Source organism: Calonectris borealis, chromosome 15 (assembly GCF_964195595.1).
Source record: "Calonectris borealis chromosome 15, bCalBor7.hap1.2, whole genome shotgun sequence".
Taxonomy (NCBI): Eukaryota; Metazoa; Chordata; class Aves; order Procellariiformes; family Procellariidae; genus Calonectris; species Calonectris borealis.
This window is the reverse complement of record NC_134326.1, coordinates 13,264,480-13,285,568: the sequence shown is the minus strand read 5'-3', so window position 1 is coordinate 13,285,568 and position 21,089 is coordinate 13,264,480. Positions and strand designations below refer to the sequence as shown.

General features: G+C 42.1%; 1 protein-coding gene across 1 annotated transcript in view; it reads right to left on the bottom strand.

The window, feature by feature from the left end:
* ITK (IL2 inducible T cell kinase) overlaps positions 1-20,281 on the bottom strand; it is a 33,963-nt gene extending 13,682 nt beyond the window's left edge. The window contains exons 1-4 of the mRNA XM_075164281.1: positions 19,807-20,281; positions 5,020-5,124; positions 2,005-2,086; positions 462-590 (exon numbers count right to left, since the gene is read on the bottom strand). Of these exons, the coding sequence (XP_075020382.1) occupies positions 462-590; positions 2,005-2,086; positions 5,020-5,124; positions 19,807-19,977 (487 nt within the window). The 5' untranslated portion in view covers positions 19,978-20,281. The remainder of the gene's footprint in view (positions 1-461; positions 591-2,004; positions 2,087-5,019; positions 5,125-19,806) is intronic.
* Between the last annotated feature and the right edge of the window lie 808 nt (positions 20,282-21,089).

Sequence of the window (21,089 nt, the reverse complement as noted above, 5' to 3'; positions counted from 1 at the left end):
TCACCCATATACAAGGTAAAAGTGTCTTGGGTGAAGAATGATTAAATATGCTTTTTCAGGAGACAAAGTAAAGATTACGCTTGGCCATTGAAACCACAGAGGAAATATGGTTAGGACAAAATAGGACACACAGGGTTGAATGCATATATCTCAAGAAAGTTGTGATTATGGCTTATTGACTGACCACAGCTGATCAAGTTCTTAGTTCTGATTAGTTCTCCATCTCATTCCAAAGACAGCACCAAGCATCACACAGAGGAAAATGTTAATGCAAAACAACGAATGCCATATACAGTAACAGACAAGCCAGAATAAGGAATATCCTAAGAAGCCAGCAACATGTCTCTTGACGGAAATGTAACATGATATTCTTTGATGTTCTGTATGAGACAGATTTGATCCTTTACTTTTGCTAGGAATAAATATTTTCAAGGTCAGGATGGTCTTAACAAATCTCATACCATTTTTGGTGGGGTCGTACTCCACACAGCCAGCTGCCATCTTCTCTGTCTGAGCACAACATCTCCACTTGCCATCTATCCAAAAATCTGGATGACACTTTGAAACCAGACTGTTGTTGTTTCTGGTCTCTGGAAAATGTTAGGGGAAGAAAAAGGAGGGAGAAAATGAATTTATTTGCATTCACATCAGCTCTGAAAGACATCTAGAACTGAATGGAAATAATCTGCACTTTAAAGAAGCTTCTTATTCTTGTCAAACCAAGCTTTGGTGAATATTATCAGCCTCCTCTGTTAATGTTTTCCTTTCTCCCGAAAGGAGTGAATGCCACCACTGATGTGGAGGAATAGCCTTCCTGCTGGCGATGGAGCCCATACCTCTCTACTGCGGGAGAACAGAATCCTACCAAAGGGACTCTCTCTTTACACTGATAAACACCAAACCACAGAAGGAAGGTCTCATAAAGAGAAAGAAAACCTGGTAGGCCATATACCGATGATTCCCATGAAAGACTACAGCTCTATAGTATGTATATACGTAGGACACAGACACTTGCTGCTTTGGCTTGGTGTTCAGAAGAAGCTGTACAAGCTGGCATTCACCAGCACTAAACATTTTTTGCACATCTAAATAACAGTCTTGAATGCCTGCATGAGTGATTAAAGGTCCTTCTTTGTGAAGCTCAGGCTCTCTACCTGTAACAATAATTTTCCTAAGAAGAACAAAAAATTTCTGCTGGCCTGTTTCAAGAAACTATTCAAATTGTCCAAGGAGGGGACAGTCTCAAAATGTTGAACGAGAAGAGGTGATAAAGTAGAAGCTTGGAGCAAGTACACTCCAGAAGGGGAATAACTGCTTGCAAGAGTAAGTGCATGAATTTAATAATATCTCTATCAATCAGGCACAATGTTTTCAGAGTGAACAATACAGCAGCTTGTGTTATAAAGCAGGAAAAAGCTATGATGGAAGCCTGGTGCAATATTCATGTAACTAAAGAACACTTTCCTTATGTGAAGTATTATGCTTCGTTTCTGCCTGCAGTGGTTAGTTATCGTGCCTTCACTTCAGAATCATTGCAGCCAACCACAGCACAATTCAGGAGGTGAACAGGAAATGAAAGCTACCCACAAAAATGTTTCTTAATAATCATGATTCTCGAAGAAGGTTGTCATCTAAACAAAAAATCTATTAATAAGAGCTGAAAAATCTTCTACCCAGAAAAGATTAATTTCTAAAAAAAAATTAGCTATATAAAAATCCTCATCTCTTCCTGAATAAGAAACCTCAAATTACAGTAACATTAACAGTTTATCCTAGAAAGAGGCAAATAAAGCATTCCATGTCCAAATTTTCCACTGCTGCTGAAAACACACCCACCAAATGTACAAGCAATTTGATTTTATAACCTCATTCCCCATTACCACTTTGCATCCCTAGATGTAAGACATCGACTCCTCTTGCACATTTTCTGTGCATTATAGCTTGTAAGAAAACTGTCTGGGATAAGTAACTTCAACAAGTAGGTGGGCAGAGGGGTTTTATTACCTTCCTTCAGCGTAAAGACCCATCTCTGCCGGCTCTCACGATTGGGTGCAAACACGTAGAGTATGTAGTTATCATGGATGATCTGGAGAGGGGAGTAAAGAAGGGAGCCAGCCATTAGAGACAATCCCAGATATGCTGGGCATGAAGGAATCACTGAAGGAAACAGATCGCAGCCCCCACACCAACAAATTACACACAAAATGATGAGATGGGGAAGTAGAGTAACAGGGCCTGTTCAGAAGCATCTCTTAACCTCATTGACTTTTGATTATTTAAAACAGAGTAGAAGCCCTGATTAAGAAAGAATTCTAGACAAGCAATCTTTTAGATCAATTTTATGCTGGTAAGAAATGCCCATGAAATCCATGGAGACATAGCAATTTCAATCTGCAGAGGATTCAGCCTGTTACTCGCTGACTGCAGTTTATTCTTCTAAAGCATGTCTGGGGAAATGGCATCTGTTTCTTGGCAGTTTCTTGTAAGATACCTTCACTTAAGATCTAAGAGCCAAATTTAGCTTTTCTTGGGTCAGTATAAATCTCAAACAACTCCTTGGGGATTATTTGAATTACTATTATCCTTCAAAGTTTTTAATAGCTTTCACTGGGATCACAGAGGGGAAATAAGAAGCTGGAGCAGATGAACAATGAGCAATCAAAATGCTGTTTTCATCAACTGGGCCTTAATGACGAACAAACAAAGGAAGAGAAATACAGAGCATTTGTGAAGTTTCAGACCAGGGAGTAAAATCATCACAAAAACCAAAATGACTCAGAAACTGAATCAGATGACTACATTTGGGCCTAAAATTTGATGTAACACATAATCTATATTTGTCTTCCAATATTTATCTCAACAATTTAATTCCAAATGGGACCTGGTCTCTTTGATGCACAGACGCTTTGAAAAACTTTGACCACTGTCTTTAAACAGAGGTTTCTACAAGAGAGCAGCTGTTTTTTAAAGTTTCTGCCGGGGTGTAGATGAGGCAATGTTGATTATTGTTTAAAGAACAGGAAACATTTGCTATCTCTTGGCCTGAAGCCCTTGCAGGCACACACAGACAGCCGTGTGACTCAGTTGCTTTGCATGCTTCTTTCACAAAAAATAGAAATAGGGGAGGAATAATTCCCACTCATTTAAAGCCACTCCTGTTGATATTATTGTTATGTCTGTATAATGTTTTGACAATCTAAGGCAGATTTTGAAATATGCAGTAAGCAGATCTCCAAAAGTCGTAGCCATGAGCATGCACAACTGCACAAAATCACTCGTTTCATGCCTCTCATCTTGCCAGATGAGCCACACAAAACCAAAAAGCCACTGGTGGTTCCACAGAAGATTTACAGCTGGGTGCAGCCGAGATATTTTTTAAAAACCCCAGACAATATCATTTTACAAAATACCACAAAATTGACTGGGACAAAATTCAGATGTGCTACAAGCACGAGCGATTACCATGACCCCAGCGGAGCACTGTCCATCATGACTGGTCCACTGTTACCATCCCACCAGTACTGGCCACTACCTTCACTGTACTTTGCTGTTCCTACAGGTATTGGAGATATGGAGATATAGACTTGAAAATTCAGACTGAAAACAAACAGATCTGAGCATTTGTTCCTTCTCTAGTCCATGTTCACTCAAGTTAAGAGCAGTTGAGGCTCCCCCGTCAAGCCTTCCCCCAGCCAGGCAGCTCCTTCCCAGCCCCAGTCAAGAGCTTCCCTGTCGGGCTGCTCATTGAGAGCCATTTGCAGCGTACGACAGCATCTTCTGCTGCTCCCAAATGCCCATAAACAAGGCTGTAACACTCTGATCATCTGGTTTCTTGAGTGCTCATTATGCACCAACTTAGCAACATTTTGTAATATTCCAGGACATTTTTTATGATCCTGGCTGGGGACCTCCCAGGAGGGTTTCCTGACCCAGCCTAGTTTGGGAAATTATTTCCTCTCCCTTCTCATATCTCTCCAAGGTAACATCTTCCAGGGCTCAGACTAGAGCATGGTGGATATGCACTTCTACTGTTCAAACAAAGATTTAAAGAAAACTCTTCAAGCTGCTTCATGATTTGTCAGAATGACAGTACCAAGCCAAGCCTCCAAATTGATGCTGGTTTTGAGATAACAAGAACAAGAACAACAAAAAAACCCCCAACAAATCTTGCTTTATGGTTGTCTCTTTTCTCTTTATAAAGTTATCTTTTTTAACATTTATTGTGTACATGGGTCACAATCATTAGGTTTTGTCTGCAGAACTGAGTCCAGATAATTCACTCTTTTAAAGCATCTGTGAACAGAGATGGCCCTGTATTTGCTGAAATCCATACACCATAATCATTAAGAAAAATACTGTCACCAATATGATAAAATTCTGATAAATGGCAGCACAGGGAATAACATAATAAACTGGGAATTTGTGTTGCAATAACTGAGCAAATATTCTGTGGCATTTCTGTTTACATGGCAATGTAAATGTATCCCATATGTATTAATAATTAACACTAGACAATGTGTTCCTCATCCTAGAGCTAGCACTGTCCACCTCTTGGTCGTTAAGCCATCTCATCACTAAAAGCCCTCTCTGTTCTTGGCTAGTATAGCCTCCCTGACACATGACATTCACCGTTTCTGATGCAAAGGCCACTGAATGGATTTAGTTTCAGCACCACAGCTAAATTGGTCAAAACCCTGGGTGGATTCCTCCTGTGAAAGATGGGCTTTCTCTGAACATGAGTTAGTGGGATAGCTGAATATTGTGTTCAACATGGGATAGGATTAGAAGATCTAATGATCCTTTCCAATTTAAAACCAATGCGTGTAAGAGTTTATGGATCTTGTAATAACACTCGGTCTCTGATTCCCCAGTTCATTTCAAACCTGATCTGCTTTTTCGTTCTTCGTTGTTATTCACCCTGGTGTTGGGTTCGTTAACGACTGCACTGTGAGGGGGAATTTTACGGAAATACAAAATGAAGTGATATCTCTTATCAGCATGGTCAATGGACAGACTCACCTGGAAAGGATATTTATACTGACAGGGAATGATGATGTCACTTTTCACAATTTCCACACATTTAATCCTGGAAAGTTCCACAGAACCCTTCAAAGTCCGTTTTTTCTAAAATACAGAGAAAAGCACTTCGTTAATGCTAATGATTGTGGATTAAGTGAATAATTAGACAAGACTGTCATGTCCACAGGAGATTTAATTTTAATGGAGCAGAAGGAAATTAACTGATTATGTAAGACACTTAAAAGTATAAAGAATCATTCTTATATATGGCACCTCTATATGGATTGCACATATACATACATATATGCATATACATATATTTCAACTCAGCACATGGATTCTTAGAGAACCAGTCAAAACCTTTGGTTGAAATTCAGGTTTTATTTTTTCTTCCAACAAAATGAAACACCTTTTTAATCAAAAAGAACTATTTTCATGAAACGTTCACTTTACTAACACTCCTGTTTCATGCTGAAAAGCTATAAACAAATACATATTTAATTTAAAAAAATACTGCGTACTGAGAATTTCAAAACTAAGCATTTTATCTAAAATGTAACATTTTTACTGCATCTATTTTCTGAGGTGACTCAGGCTCTCTGCTCTGCTCTGGTGAGACCCCCCCTGCAGTGCTGCGTCCAGCTCTGGAGCCCTGGGCACAGGACAGACATGGACCTGTTGGAGCGGGTCCAGAGGAGGCCACGAAAATGACCAGCGGGATGGAACGCCTCTCCTATGAAGAAAGGCTGAGAGAGCTGGGGTTGTTCAGCCTGGAGAAGAGAAGGCTCCGGAGAGACCCTATTGTGACCTTTCAGTACTTAAAGGGGGCTTATAAGAAAGATGGCAGCAAACTTTTTAGCAGGGCCTGTTGCAACAAGACAAGGGGGAATGGTTTTAAACTAAAAGAGGGTAGACTTAGAGTAGATTTAAGGAAGAAATTTTTTACGATGACGGTGGTGAAACACTGGCACAGGTTGCCCGGAGAGGTGGTAGATGCCCCATCCCTGGCAACATTCAAGGTCAGGTTGGATGGGGCTCTGAGCAACCTGATCTAGTTGAAGATGTCCTTGCTCACGGCAGGGAGGGTGGACTAGTGACCTTTAAAGGTCCCTTCCAACCCAAACTATTCTATGATTCTATGATTCTATTTTCCAAGAAACAAAACACATTTCTGTTTTTGTTCTGTCTGGGTTTTAGCTAAGAAAAAATAACAGGAAATTTTGAAATAAAGAATATCCTCAAAAACTTGCCGACAAAACTATTTTTCTGGCAGCCTCTGCTGCGTTATTATTCATCATATACCAGATACCTAGATAACAGTATGGGCAGTTAGAAAAGGGTAAGAAAAGAACAGATATCCAAGTATCCCGACTACCTCGGAGCACCCTATTTCCTACTGAATCCTCGCCCCTCGGTGAGTGGCGCTCAGCTTTTGCAAGAGAGGGGTGAGGCGGGCGCCGGCACGCGGCAGGCGGGACTGAGCTAGGCTTGCTATCCGGTGCACGCTTCTGAAGGATTCACTACAGATGCGTTCGCTCTTCGGAGGCAAACTGATTTCCTGTTTTGATTCGTTTTCAGTAGGGATTAAACACTAGCTGTCTCCCAGCTCAGCTTTGCGACAACATGACGGAAATCGGTGAGATTTAAGAACCCCAAAAACACTGCAAAATCTTCTGTTTTTCAAACATAGGTGACTGTCAACGGGACAGAGCATGAACTTCAGCGACCGCATTGTACTTGTCCCAGGTTATCATTCAGAGACACAGCAAGATTTCGGCAACTTCCTTGCCCTCCCTCGGACCCCCAGCCCAAGCCTTTGTGTCCTTCACCCTCCAGCTCCCTCTTGCCCCATGCTCCCCACTTCACCATGACCCTGCAGCTCTGCCCCGCTGGCAGCAGCCATCACCAGGGCAGGGTGCCTGCTCCTCTGCACGGCACCCCCGTGCCAACCCTCACTGCTGCTCCGTTGCTACCTTCCATCAGTAAATTTAGCCCAAAATGGGGAAGCAGCTGATGCCACTGGGGATGGGGTGAGGTTTGCCACAGTGCCCTGTCAAACAGAGAGGCCCTAAGGCTCCTCAAACCTTGTCTTGCAGAACTTTGCTTTTGTATACTTGGACTTGAGGAAAGAGAGGGAAATTATCACAGTGTGGTCTCACATTGCTCTTGCAGAACTTTGGTCGTGTATTTGGTTTTTGTATTTGTATTTGCTTGCAGTTCAACTAGCGCCTCTGGAGTTACTGGCAGCACCATCTCCTGTAGACAGCATCTGCCTACGTAGCTCCATGGGGTGGAGTGGGATTTTTTTATATCAATAAACCCAAGGCCGTAAAGCACCCCTAAATGTAAATAACAAACAATTAACTATCAAGAGTATTGCCAAGCCTTAGAAGGCCTTACTGCACCCCATTTCCACCATGTATTTTCTTTCATTCTTGTCTATTCACTTCTTTCTTCCAGACTTGGCTTCCTCTGTCTCCACAACCTCCTCTATTATTTGTTCTGCCCCTGGGATTTCTACCCCTTCCATGAGACACAAAACCATTTATTTCCTATAAAAACCTTCAATTTTACTAGCATTGAACCCTCCTTCATCTTATTCCTTTGAAGTCCCAAGGGCTTAACCACATGCACTCCTTTCTGAGGCTTTAGGAAGCGATGCTGTGCCAGTCACACGCTCTGCTTTTTCACTGCAGACTGGTTTCTGGTGATACCTTTCCAGACTCTGCTGAAAGACAGGGTCCAGCCTTCTCAAGGAGCTTTGTGCCGTCATCCTACACCACCTCCCGTGCTCCTTTTAATCACTTAATTTCAGCAATGGAAGCTCCCCATAATCTCACATTGCCGTGCAATGTCAGGGTGCGTCTCACAGCCCGTGCATTGCCCGGCAGATCCTCAGCAGATGGGACTTTGCTGATAGAAAGCAATTACAGTCCTGTAGCAGCACAAACAACTGGAATTACCACTCACAAACCAGGCATTACCCAGAAACTGGGCTGGAAGCTAAACATATCCCTGCTTTTGTAATGCCTGACTGCACTTTAATCCAACAAAAGCAACTGGGCCATTTGGAAGGGAGTGGAGAGGAAAAGCCTCTTGAAAATGGTCTCCAAAAACCTCAGAGACTTGTTCCTAAAAGGGATAGACAAAACATGCTGACAGATGTCCATTTGTTGTTTTCAGTCTGCCCGGAGTATAATTAAGTAGATGTTTTAGCTAGTTGGTCAGAAAAAACATCAGTGGTCTTACTATGTAATGTGTGTGGAAAGATAACCAAGGCATGCTGCTGTCCCACGAGGAGAAGTACAGTGTGCCGCAGATCAGTCCACCCTGATTTCTTTTGGTCGGTTATTTGCAATATGGCAATTCCAGGAAGGAGAGCTAACAGCTCTGAACGGAGCCAGGTGCATCACAAGTCCAATGCATTGTGGTCATCATCTTTGGTATTTCACCTCCTCTGGCCACACAGTTCCAGCAGCTCTTTCACTGATCAGTCCTTTAGTTTGTGTCTACTGCATAAAGCAGACGACCACAATGGTCCCTATTGGCCTTAGATATGAGGACAATTGATTATGGTACAATTGACATAGCCCTGCCCTGCAACACAAGAAGGCATCTCACCATGCTTGGCTGGGGAATGAGCCACCCGGCATTTATCACGTGCTAAGACTACACAACCACCAACACTGCTACTCACCCACGCCACAGCAGCTTGGCCACCCAACAAAATGAATCACTTTTCACCAGCTCATGGTCTGGGGCAGGGGAAGGAGCAGGGATGTGGAGCCCATGGCGGGAGGTTCAGCGAGCGCCGTCAGCGACCGCTGCAGGTGACACAGATCTGCACTGTGAGCAACACTTCCTGACCGGGGCTCTGCACCCTCAGGCTTCGTGAATGTCTAAGATCTTGTAAGATACAGGGCTGTGCAGTTTGAGGAATTTGCTACTTTCTGGCTAACACTTTACCGTTGCTATTTGTGAAGCCCATTCATCAAATGTGCTGCACCAAGCATTGAGGCTGAAGGTCCCTGGGTGGATGCTTAAAGGTTTTGCTGAACTCCACTGTATTTACCAAAGGGCCCTGGCAAAAAAAGTAGCCAGGAGTGCTGAAAGCAGAGGGAAGGGAGGGAGGCCAAATGCTAGGGAGAGGTAAGGCAGGGGTGTGCAGAGCCTTATCTCAAGGAGCATGGGAGGAGAAAGCAGGCAGCATTTTCTGGCAGGCAGAAAGGCAGCATGCCATGTTTCATAAAGACGGCTTAGTTCAGAAGCTGTACAAGAACTTGTATCTTGTTTCTTTTGTGCTGGTGAGGTGAAAACCAAGCAATTAAGATTCATGCGGCCCCAAACTCCTCAGCAGCGGTCACTACCAAGGGCTCTCCAGGCTGCAGCTGGGCTTTCCTTGCCCCGTGTCACTGGGTGTTTGCGTTCACCTCTCTCTCTCCCTGTACCTCATCCCCATCGCCTGTGTGTCCCTTCCTTTGCAATGCCGGCTGCTCCTCCCAGCCCCGCCAGGCACCTCACAGCAGAAGGGAGTAGGTCCCCTCTGCAGCCCCGCTGTGTCCCCCCTTGGATACACGAGCCCTTCCTCCTGCCACGAGGTCCGTCCATGAGCCCGTGTTTGCCCACTGCTCCTCAGCAAAGGCCCAGTTGCAGCTGGACATTTTCCCTTGGTAGGAGGGCAGGAGAAGGCTAATTTATAGCTGCAGTGAGTGAGGTAGGAAATTCCAGTCCTCTGTAAGATCAACAGCAAAAACATTTCCATCGATAAAAGCATTTAATGACCTCTGTAGTGTCATGGTTTTTTTGTAAGAATCCGAGCCAAACTTCATTCCCTGTTCTCACTTACTGTCTTGACTAGAAGGAACCATTCTTAATTGGTATTTAAGTAGATGAGGGGTCGTTGCCTTGGCCGTTGGCATGACCCGCTTGTCCTGTGTCACCTGCTCCCTGTCCCTCTGCTCCGGCTGGGCTCAGTGTGCAGCCTGGGCAGAGGCAGAAGCTGATTTCGGGGTTTCTTACTCTGTGGGTTTCAGGTGGTGAAACCAAAGCAGGTTATTTTTTTTCATTGCTATAGACAGTCCCTCAGGAACAGGCTGGCGTGGAGGGGGGGAAGCAAAAGCTTTGACTTCTGCACGCCACTAGAATAAAGTGTATGTAAGTGTGAACAGAGGCTTGCGTCCACATGGAAGTATTTTTAGAGTAGCAATGAGAGACGGCTGTGCTGGCGAGAGCAGTGCCTTCAACATCTGCTGCAGACACTGCCCTTAAGAAGACTAACATAGCTCTGCAGAGGGCTTGTAATTGCACAGTGAAAGCTCTCTAGGCCCCCATCCACAACTCTTACTACCGACATGGTAACTGCAGACAGTAGCAACAAATTAGCAATAACAATAATACAACTTAACCATATCATACTACCCTCACCTGTAGCTTTATCCTGCTGGTTTCTAAACTGTGGTACATGTGCACCATGGTGTGATGGAGAGGTCAAAATGGGCTCAGGAGGGCACGAGCTAGTTTCAGGGACCAGAAGCACTGCAGCTGCCCTGGGGCAGTGCTTGAATGCAGGCAGAACTTCACTGCGCCTTTATAATAGGGTTTTTTTCATGAAAATCAATTCCTTTCTAAAATTTGGAAATACAGTGCTCGGCTTCCATGTGTGTTGCTGTCCTTTGGCTGCACTTCCGTATAGAAAAGTGGATTTACTGAACTTAAGTGCTGTAATTCAACCTGGGATCTTCACGCTTTTTTCACCTTCATGTATTTTATGGCTGTCATGAAGACTGTGCAGGCTACGTTGTACCATTAGCCGTGCCTCTGCGACCCAACTGCTTTTAAGAACAGAAACACCTGCACTGTTGATACACAGGCAGCAACAGGACGGGAAAAAAAAAGCAGAAATCCTTTCCACTCAGCTGATTAGGGCTAAAAGCGAACAGAAGTAAAAACAAAGAGGGCTCCTGTGTTCCCAGAGCCCACAGCTGTGGCTGAATGCCCACAGGGGTGGATGTCTAAGTAACAAAGCGACGATTTTACGATGATGCTATTAAGAGCACAGTAACCAATTTTAAATACTCCCCCAGCTATGAAGAGCAAAGGGACACGGTCACAGCTGGGGAGCGGCGTGGGCTGCTCCTGGCTCAGCGTTCTCGGGTAGCACCTGAGACCAATGAGCTCAGGCTGACATGAAATGGAAACCCCTCCACAAATCGCACCATAAAAATGCCTGTCTTCAGAATAATTCAGGCTGATTTCAAAATGATTGAAAAAAAATATTTAAAGTTGAAGGGTCTTTCTCTCATACAGCTGTCTCTGAGCTCAAAAAGGCAAAATAAGGTCTACGTTTGTATAGTCAGATCCTTCAAGATATTCCCTATCAGCTCCCAGGAAAACCTTTGAGGCTATTTTTGTAGTTCTGCTCTAAACGGCAGATACTGACCACTCCTGGAGGCAGGCCACTTTGCTCATGGAACTCTGGTGTGATCTATGATCACACTTTTATACTCTCATGTGCTTAAATTAAGCTCTAGGAATAATATAGGAAGATATATCCATTGCTTGCTCTGATTTCTCTCCACATAACTCCAAATTTACCATAGCCATACAGTGTTAAAGCTCTACTTAAGCTCTTAAAATGTCATTTTATGGAAGATATGAGTACATGGCTTCAAGGCAAGAGGCACCATTACAGGCCTAACCATTGGTAGGAAATAAACGGGTCAACGAACAGACCACTCCAACGGACCTGTCTGCCTCTTTGCAGACAGATTAATATCAACGTGAAGCAGAACCGTTGTGCAAGGTGTAACACCTTCCAATGGCAGAGAGCTCAACTTGATGTGGTTTGGTGAACATCATCTTTTTAAACTAGTGACATATTACTGCCTTTCAGATATGACTTTCTTCAGGCCTTGCTGAGCTTCTGCAGTAGGTTGGAAAGGCATTTCTTGGTTTGCTAGGCTGCCCAAATTCTGCTTATGCCTATGGTGTTGAAGAGTCTCCAGTTTATTCGCTACTTAGACTATGGGTCTTTCATAGTCATGCGTTGGTGCTGAGACAGCAATTAAGAAGAACATAGCAAATAGCAACTGGGAGCTTATGAGATATCACTGGAACAAGATGGACTTATTTTTAATGGTAATTCTCGTGCTACAGTATTTTTCCACCGGCCAAAAGACTCGAGCATGAACTTGAACCTCCTTGAACACTGTGTTGATACAGTTATTTTCTATCCCGTATCATATCCCTTATCTATACATTGTGGTATGTGCTCTTTTTGTCATTAATAGTTAGGATATTAAGAACTGTTGATTGCTGGATTGATAGAAATTTTGCCTGAACCCTAGCATCGTTCAGTATTTTGGGAGTTCTCTCTCTTATTAGGAACACCGATAGTTTGAGGGTTTATGGGAAATAAAACAATTTAAACAATTTTAAAATGAAATTTGAAAACTAAATTGACCAATTGGAATTTTAAAAGAAAGTTGTAAGGGATTTTGCATTTCCTGCCAATACTAAGTGCTCCAAAGGAAAATCGGAAAGAGGTGATAATTTGTAACACTGGGATTTTCAGTAGAGCTCTGACTGTTGTGTTATGCTTTAATACCTCCAATATACCCCCTTATATTTGATATTTAAATCCCTAAATGTAGCTTCTCGGTTCACGTCTATCATGACTATTTTGTCCTCCTACTTGAATTAAAAAAAAAAGAAAATGTTTTACAGCTGTTTTCACATCTAAAGAACATGAAGGTGTTTTAGAGGTGGGCATACCCTGGATGCAGAGTGCATTGAATTGTGTTGAATGACAAAATCAACTGCAATCCGTGCCTAAGATTCTTCCATTCATCTAAGCAGTAGAGATGGAGAAGCACACCCAGGAGTCCGGGCAGGCAGCTGGAGGGCTGGGTCTGCTTCACGACTGTAGCTCATCCATGGGCCCTCCACTGCAGCCCTCAGTCGCTGCCATACCCGACTAGAGCACTTGCAGCCACTAACTTCTTTTTGCCATGTTTCCAGGGACCTGCAAAGATCTCCTTGATCGCACCCTCACCTGGAGCACAGGACATGGGACTAGATGCTGAATCACAGCATGTTCCTACATCAGAAAGTAAATATTTCATCTGCCTGCGAGATGTTACAGTGCTGCTTAATAACTGTGCTGCCTGCTGTCCGCACACACCGTTTGCATGTGTATTACTCCTACTATCCTTATAGAGTCCTATAGGCCAGATCCAGTGTTGCATTTCGACAAAATAATTTAAAACCAGAGAAAACTAACTTTTTTTTAAAAGGCCAGAGAAGTCAATAGAGCTACACTGAAGACCCGGACCTCAGACACTGCACACTTAGCCAAGAGTTGGCCGGTTCACCGTTCACTCCTCCGGGCTTGCTAGGGTGCCCAATTTTCAGAATTATATGAGCTGAAAACAGAAGACGTGCAGGGAAAAATTGAAACCTTAACCTTTCTGCAAGGTTTCTACGGTACAAAGTGTACATTTTCATGGGCTGTGTGTATTTAACGTTCAACTAAAGAGATCTGGTGGAAAAGCACACTTGGCCCTAAGAGCATTTTCCTCTTGGCCCATCACAGGGGCATACATCTGCAATAGCCCAGTATTTTCACTGAACTCCTATTTTAAGGTCAGACAAAGCCAATGTTCACATTGTCTCAGGTCCCATCTGAGATGATTATCAAGGTGCGCATACCTACTATCAGCGCAAGTGGTTTGACAAGAAAATCAGTGTCACCATCAAGAAACAGATGAAAAAAAAAGGAAGATTCTTGGCTTTCAAATGAGCTTTCTAGTATGATGGAAATAAGTCTTTTATGTTACAGAAAAGCACATGGAACAACTACTGAATACTATATTAGTTTCTTCAAAGCTATTCCTGACTGTAGCAAAGACAGGGAGAAGGAGTGAATTGCAGTAAATGGAAGATTCAATGAAAGAAGGGAAGCTAAATTAAATTGACTAAATGCCATCACTTTTTCATTAAAAAAAGTATAAGCTTTAAGGACAAAAAAACAAATTGGTCAGAAAGGATGAAAGAGTATAAAGCAACAAGCAGGCATTGCAACAGTATCAGTTACAATCTTGACTGCAATATAAAGCAAAGGCAGGCACCGGAAGCAAAAATGGCCACAGTAGAAAAGTCTAATAAAAGGTAACCATTAGGAAATCCCATATTTATTGTAGTATATTAATATTTAAGAGGTATTCCCTCCTTAAAGATACAAAAGAAAACATGGGTTGAAGATTTTGCCACATCCATAATGTTCTCTGACAGAAGAAAGATTTGAGCTTTATAATTTAAAGAAAATGGAAGTATCTGACATTTGCTGGGAAGACACTGCTCAGAAGTAATTTTTAAAAATTCTTGAAAGATCAAAGGTCAATAAATACCTAGGCAAAGATCTAGTGGGAGCAGAACCAAGTATGCACAGAAAGTGCAAAAAGAAAAATATTATTATCAAATTCGGGGAGATAAAATGAGTTATTCCAGCAAAAAAGAGCTATTTTTATTATCAGACTCTGCCACACATTTGTAGAGTTAGAAAGGCCATAGACACCAGCCACAGAACAACCTGCATTTTGCTTAAAGCAATCTTGTCTAGACAATATCACCACCCTGAACGTGAACGAGAACTGCAATAGGCGGGAATTTTGTAAATATCCAGAAAAACATTTGATAAGACGCATCGGAACAGGTTGCCCAAAGACATGAAATCTCTGTCCTTGGCTTTCCAGCAGTGGCCAGTCAACGCTACAGCTGACTCGTTCTAGTGTTGGCGACAGTCCTTCTCCAAGTGTTGACCTAATGCTGGTCCCCGAGCATGAAGTCCGATCAAATGAATTTAAGAAGTGCCCTCCATGATTCTGTGATTTCACAGTAGAAATGAGGCCCATTGTGGCAAACAATATGAACTTAATCCTCCCTCAACTGCAATAATACAATTCAGATTATTAAAAAATCCATTTTAAATTTACAGAGTTGTACTAAAGGATTCGTTTAACATTAGGCACAGGTTTTGTTACATAAAAATTCATTGAAACCGGTGTGATGTAGACAGATGCCAAGCCTGACTTCTTTGTGGGTGATATGTGTATTATTAATAAATTAGTTGGAGATATGCATCAGAAGACAGATGGTATTGCAAATTCTGGCAAGCAAACAGAACTTGTTAATAAATACATGACAAGTTATGAAGAATGGCGTATCTAGTCAGATATGTATTTATTTGGAAGGTAGTCTTTAAAACCATAATTAAATTCACTTTAGATGAGGATTATAGCTTCATGTTAAGCTATTCAGAATACACAAAGCAATGAGAAATGGTATGAACAGTCACTCTAACAGGAACACCAAAACAGAGATCTTCAGAAGAAAAGTATTAGTCTGTTTACATTAGAGTCTTGGGGAAAAAAACAAGTCTTTCCAGGATGGACAAATTGGATTCAGTGTAGAATAATCAAGGCAAAATGGACTGCTGGACCAAGGAACAAAGCGCTGCTTTTGTTACCATGGGAAGCTGGACTGTTGCAAGTAATCCAACGTGTAGATAATGCAACAGAAGCAGCTGAAGCATTTTTAGGATACTGATAAAAGGCTTTTCAGCCAAGTTTATTCCTTTGTTCTCCTGGAACAAGAGACTGAAAGCAAATTTCAAGACACACTGAAGTGCCATCTTCATATCTGAATATCAAAGATCTGAATGAAAGACCCCAGGACAAGGCTGACTCATGCTATGTGACCTCCTGAGCATCTGACCAGTGTAGGAAGAATAGTGCTGATGTAAATGAAAAGGGAACTCGGTCCTTTTCTGTGTGTGCCTTTCATTGCTGCCTTTAAAAGCTGGACTAGTAATAGCCCATGAGTGCATGAAGATATAAAATTTAAAAATATTTATGTGCCTGAACTTCCCAGGTGTTAGGTACAACTTTCCCAGCCCTGAAATACTTCTCAGAATGCCTTATAGTGCTAGATGCCTATTTTTGAAGAGGGAAAACTGTGGCGTAGGGACACGGAGGACTTCTCTGTAGAAGAAGACAGACCCAAGCACTCTCCACAGGTCTGAGACATGCCAAGATGAGCAGCTCTGATGCAGAGATCATGTAAAACAGAGACCATTAGTGTGGTACCAGCCAGAAGACAGTGGTCTATTCACTAAGTGTGGCATCAACCTCAGACATCTGTGCCCCTTTTAGACTACAGCCAGCTCGAAATACAGGGAGAGAAGCTCATTTCTGGCTGTCCTCATCCAGGTAGGAATGTGACATGCCGAAGACTATGCAAGAACCTCTACTTGGTGTCTGAAATACTAAACTACCTCTCTTCACTCTCTGTCTGCTAGCCTGAAGGATTACCACAAGCACCGTAAGCCGTTAGGTGAATGGGATATAGGTAACTCACCAGTTTAAGTGGTTTTGCTAAGTCTAAGTAAGGACATTTGAAACTCTGTCCTAGACACCTCTCCAAAGGGATTCACTTGTCTTCTTCTTTTGCAGAACTGCAAGTGCACTGGGATCCTGAGAGTATCCCATAATGTCTGCATTATTCGTTATTCTGGTGAGGATCAAAGTAATTGAAATAGTTAAAATCATTACTCCGATGTGCTCGTTTACTCACATATACAGTAGCTATAAAATCAGGAAACAAAGAATTTTTGCCTGTGGAATTGATTTGCATGTTATAATAAAGGCATTTCTGATGTATTTTAGTAGAGATGGAGGCTGAATACATGTGCCTGTTATCAGGGCTTTATGTTAAGACAGCCCTGCATTGTGCACTGCATAATGAATTCCAGAAAACACAGCTTCTTATTGTTGTCAGTTATTGGGGGCTCATTCTCCTAATGAGATATGTAAATATCTTTCATTAACATTAACGGTGATTGTGTGCTTGGACCCTGAGGAGAACAATGCTTTCTCTCTAGCTATGGCCAGAACGACGAAAATGCCATTACAGTTATTGCAAAAATTTGCCTTTATGATGTCGGTTGTCTTGACAGCTTTTGGTATCATTCACAGAATTATCCCTGTATTCTTTTGACCTGTTTATTTTCTTGTTTTGGACTGCTACAATAAACTCTTAAGCATCTTTTTATATCCATGATGTCAAAATGCAGAGAAAGGGACTGGGTGCTAAACCCTGTTAAATACAGCCAAGTCATGTAAACCTGGGCTTAATGCATACGCGTATGCTTTACTTTAAGCCGCCCAATTGAAATCAGTGGCACTTCTCAAACTGTTGAGCAGTTTGCTAGTTGTTTTATCTGACTTTATGCACAGGCTGTTGTTACTGACTGACCGGGGACCGGAGAGGTGGGTACTGTACAGTATTGAACTCTGAGTACAGTAAGCCACTGGACAGGTTGGTAAGGGGTTCTTAAAGAAACTCATTGAAAACTCTTATAGCAAACATCCACAGAGATTTCCCTTGAAAAATACATACTTTAAAAGCCCAGACAGTTGCTGCCCCCATCTATACGGTGCAGTACACATGCCTGAGGATACTCCCCATCACTGCAGCCAGCTGGCAGAGAACAGCAATGTCCCTACTGCTCTGCCCTAAACCTCCAGAGCAAGGGGACCATATGCAAACTGCCTGCTGGTAATGGTGACAGCCCATGCTAAGCCCTGCCAGCCCCACAAATTATCTGAGAGAGTCCCCATGGAGCAGAGCCAAACCTTTGCCAGGGCCTGCACTAGAGAATGTGCACTACAGACCACTGATTTCAACGCCTGTGCACGCTCCCCAGTCCCGGTTCACTCACGGGGATGGGCATAGCCCATGTGTCGGGCAGGTATCGTAATTTTCCCTTCACTAGCTGTGAACTCAATTGCTAGGAGTTCACTCTGTTCTCAGCACAAAACAAGATGGTGCTTGCATGGGCTGCCCTAAGCTTTCCTCTCCAGAACAGCAATGACCTGACCATGTGGAGGTCTCACCAGCATGGACTAATTTTGGGGAAGATTACTGAAGAGGCTGAGGATTGGTTCTGGGAGTATTTCACAGGACAAATTCTTTTCTCCCAATTTCGTACAAAGTTCTTCTATTCATGTAACAACCTGATTTTGACAGTTTGTGTCAGAAAAAAATCAGCGTTTCATGGAAAATCAGCCCTGTAATTACAGATATACCCACCGTCCCTCAAATGTGTATAAGGGCCTAAAGTTACATGTGTGTTTACATATACATGTCTACAAATATATAATACGTGCATGTTTAAAATACATAATATATAACATAAAGTAGATAATATACCAGACCCCCATCTTGCCTAATTGACCTTTAGGAAGACTAGGGGAGAAAATTTACAGAGACACTCACACAGCATACGAAATCTATGCCCCACTGAAAGTCACCGAGTCAGATTTTCCAAACTATTTCAGTGTCTAAAGATGCCAACAGACACCTACTGTGATTCTGCAAAAGTATCTAGGCAAAGCGTATGTTGAATTCGTCTCAAGTCCACCAAGACTCAGAAAGCACCAAAGAAAACTAGTTGTGAAGATTTCTTTAAATACCTACTGCAGAATCACTTAGATGCTTTTGAAAAATTAACCCAGAAAAATTAAGTGGAATAGCTATAATGGAATTTAAAATCTTAAAATAATGGCATTTGAAAGATAGTTTGGAGACCAGACAAAGAGAGTCTCAAATCAAGTATACAGTATGCAGCAATAAATATTATCCTATTTAAATATGGAGATAAGAAAAACACGGACTACAAAATAAAAGCAAGAAAAACATTTTGTTGGGCATATTTGAGAGAAATAACTTGCAAGTAAAAATGACTGTTAACCCTTAAAGCTGGTATCCAACCTCAACTAGGTTACGATAAAATAGAAGGGCACATCATACTTTGTTTTTCTTCTTGGGTTCAGTTTTAACTTAATTTTCTGAAACTGAGCAAGATCAGATGGTCTGAAGTTGCCAGTACTGGATAGCAAGGCAGCACGATCCCCAATTCTGCTCTGTGTACAGTAACAGTGCCTAAACATAATGGATTAACAGCATGTTCAGTGACTGTTGGAAAACAAGCAATATTATTTACAACTGTAATGAGGCTCAGCAAACATCCAGCTAAATAGAAAAAGGAAATCATTCTCACTTCACTAGAACACTTAGCACAATGGGGTGCGTAGATTGACTTCTAATTTTCTTCATATTTAGCAAATCAGGGAAATGCAAGCTTGGGGAAACAACGCCTAGTCTGAGCACGGATCTTCTCATCGCATCCCTTCTGAAGCTAACTCCGAAGACTAGACATGTTACACATGGCAACTGAATTTATTTTAAAATGCAAGACTGATCTCCTACCAGGCATCAATCTGCTGCCCTGAAGAAAAGAATGAGAGAGTGAAGATCTGCGGATGACTTTTTTCGCAGATGTAATCAGGGTACACTTGTGATCTTTGCAATACGCCGCTCCAGTCACCCCTGCACTCGTGTGAACTGCCAGGCACAGGCTCACGCAGCTGTTACACACACCGGTTATAACAGCCTTGCTAAACTCCTACAGCAAAACTAGATCCTTTCTATAAGATAGCAAGGTAGTCTTATTCCTCCATGCACACCAAATGCCCACTGACCAGAAGCTCTAAATGACCCGTTTGACCATTCCACAATTTTCAGTGAATGGTGCTGTAGTAAGGACCAGAAATGTTAATAAAATTTAACAAAGGTCATCCTTCCCTCCATTAGCATCCTTCCCTTCCTTTGACAGATTTCATCCTTCCCTCCATTACTCTATTATGAGAAAGAAAATGGCTGACGTACCCCATGGCGATGTTCATAGTAAGCCAACTTGGATTTGGTTAAGACAAAGAAGCGCACTTTAAAGTTGGAGGGTGAAGTCCTCCTCTTCTGCTGGGATTTTTTGATCAGCAGTTCCTCCAGGAGCACACAGTTATTCATGGCTGAGCCAAAAATGGTCCTCTCCCAGGACATGGGATGTCTGCCCTACGTGCTGAGTGCCCGTCCAAGAGACACATAAGGAAGACAGTTAATTTAAAAAAAAAGAAAAAAAGGCGTTCAAAAGGCAGCGTAGGTGCTTTGGGCTTTATCTTCCCATCTACAGCAAAGCTTCCTTTCTGTCAACCCATAACCACATCCTCTCTGAAGTCATAAAACGAACAGCACTACGCTGTTCGTATATGCTAAGGTAAATGTTGTGGAAAAAATAACACTTGAGGGACATTCAGTAGATGTGAGTCAATGATTAAGGATTAATTAAAAAGAGGTGTGGCATGATTAAGCATCTGTCTCCTACTCGCCCATTTCGTAAATACAGTTATAAATGCACACACTGAACATGGATGTGTAGGATGAGTGTCTCTCCTGTCCTTTTAGAATCAGGTCATGCATCCATATTTCTTTTTTGAAGGAATGGTGCCTTCCCATTTAGAGTATTTAACAGTTGACTGTGTGTCTCAGAGATTTCATACATCTTATTTTGAGTAAGTTTCCCATATAACGTGAAAGTTCCTATTATGTAAGCAAAGAAAATTATATCCAGGATATACTTGTATAAGGAATGATAAATATTTGTAGTCGTTAGATATTTAAACTGAAAACAAATGGTTACAATAACTGATAACTAATTAATTATCATTGGTTACTATTTACTGATTACTGACTGCTTCAGGTGCACTCTAATGAGGCTGGATGTTCCAGGAGGCAGAGGCACAACATGCCCTCTGCGGATGCAATCAAGACCAGTGTAATTAGCAGTGAAGGGAGCACAAACATCAAACCAAGCGCAACTGCTTTCCTCAGGACTTCAGGGCACCATTCAGGGCAGTCTGCACCAGGCTAAATATAGAAATATAAAAAAATTAATATGTACCTAATGCACTCAGTACAACATTACTGTTATATTTTAAAACAAATGCAATTTATTTTTCTTTGCTCTTGCATTTTTAATATTTTGTTTATTTTTTATTAGTGATGTATAAGTGTTTTGCTGATACTATTGAGGATTGGAGAGATGGAATCTGGTGGAATGTGGGGAAACTGAAAGATAAGTATTTTCATTAATTAGGTATTTCCAAAAATTATTT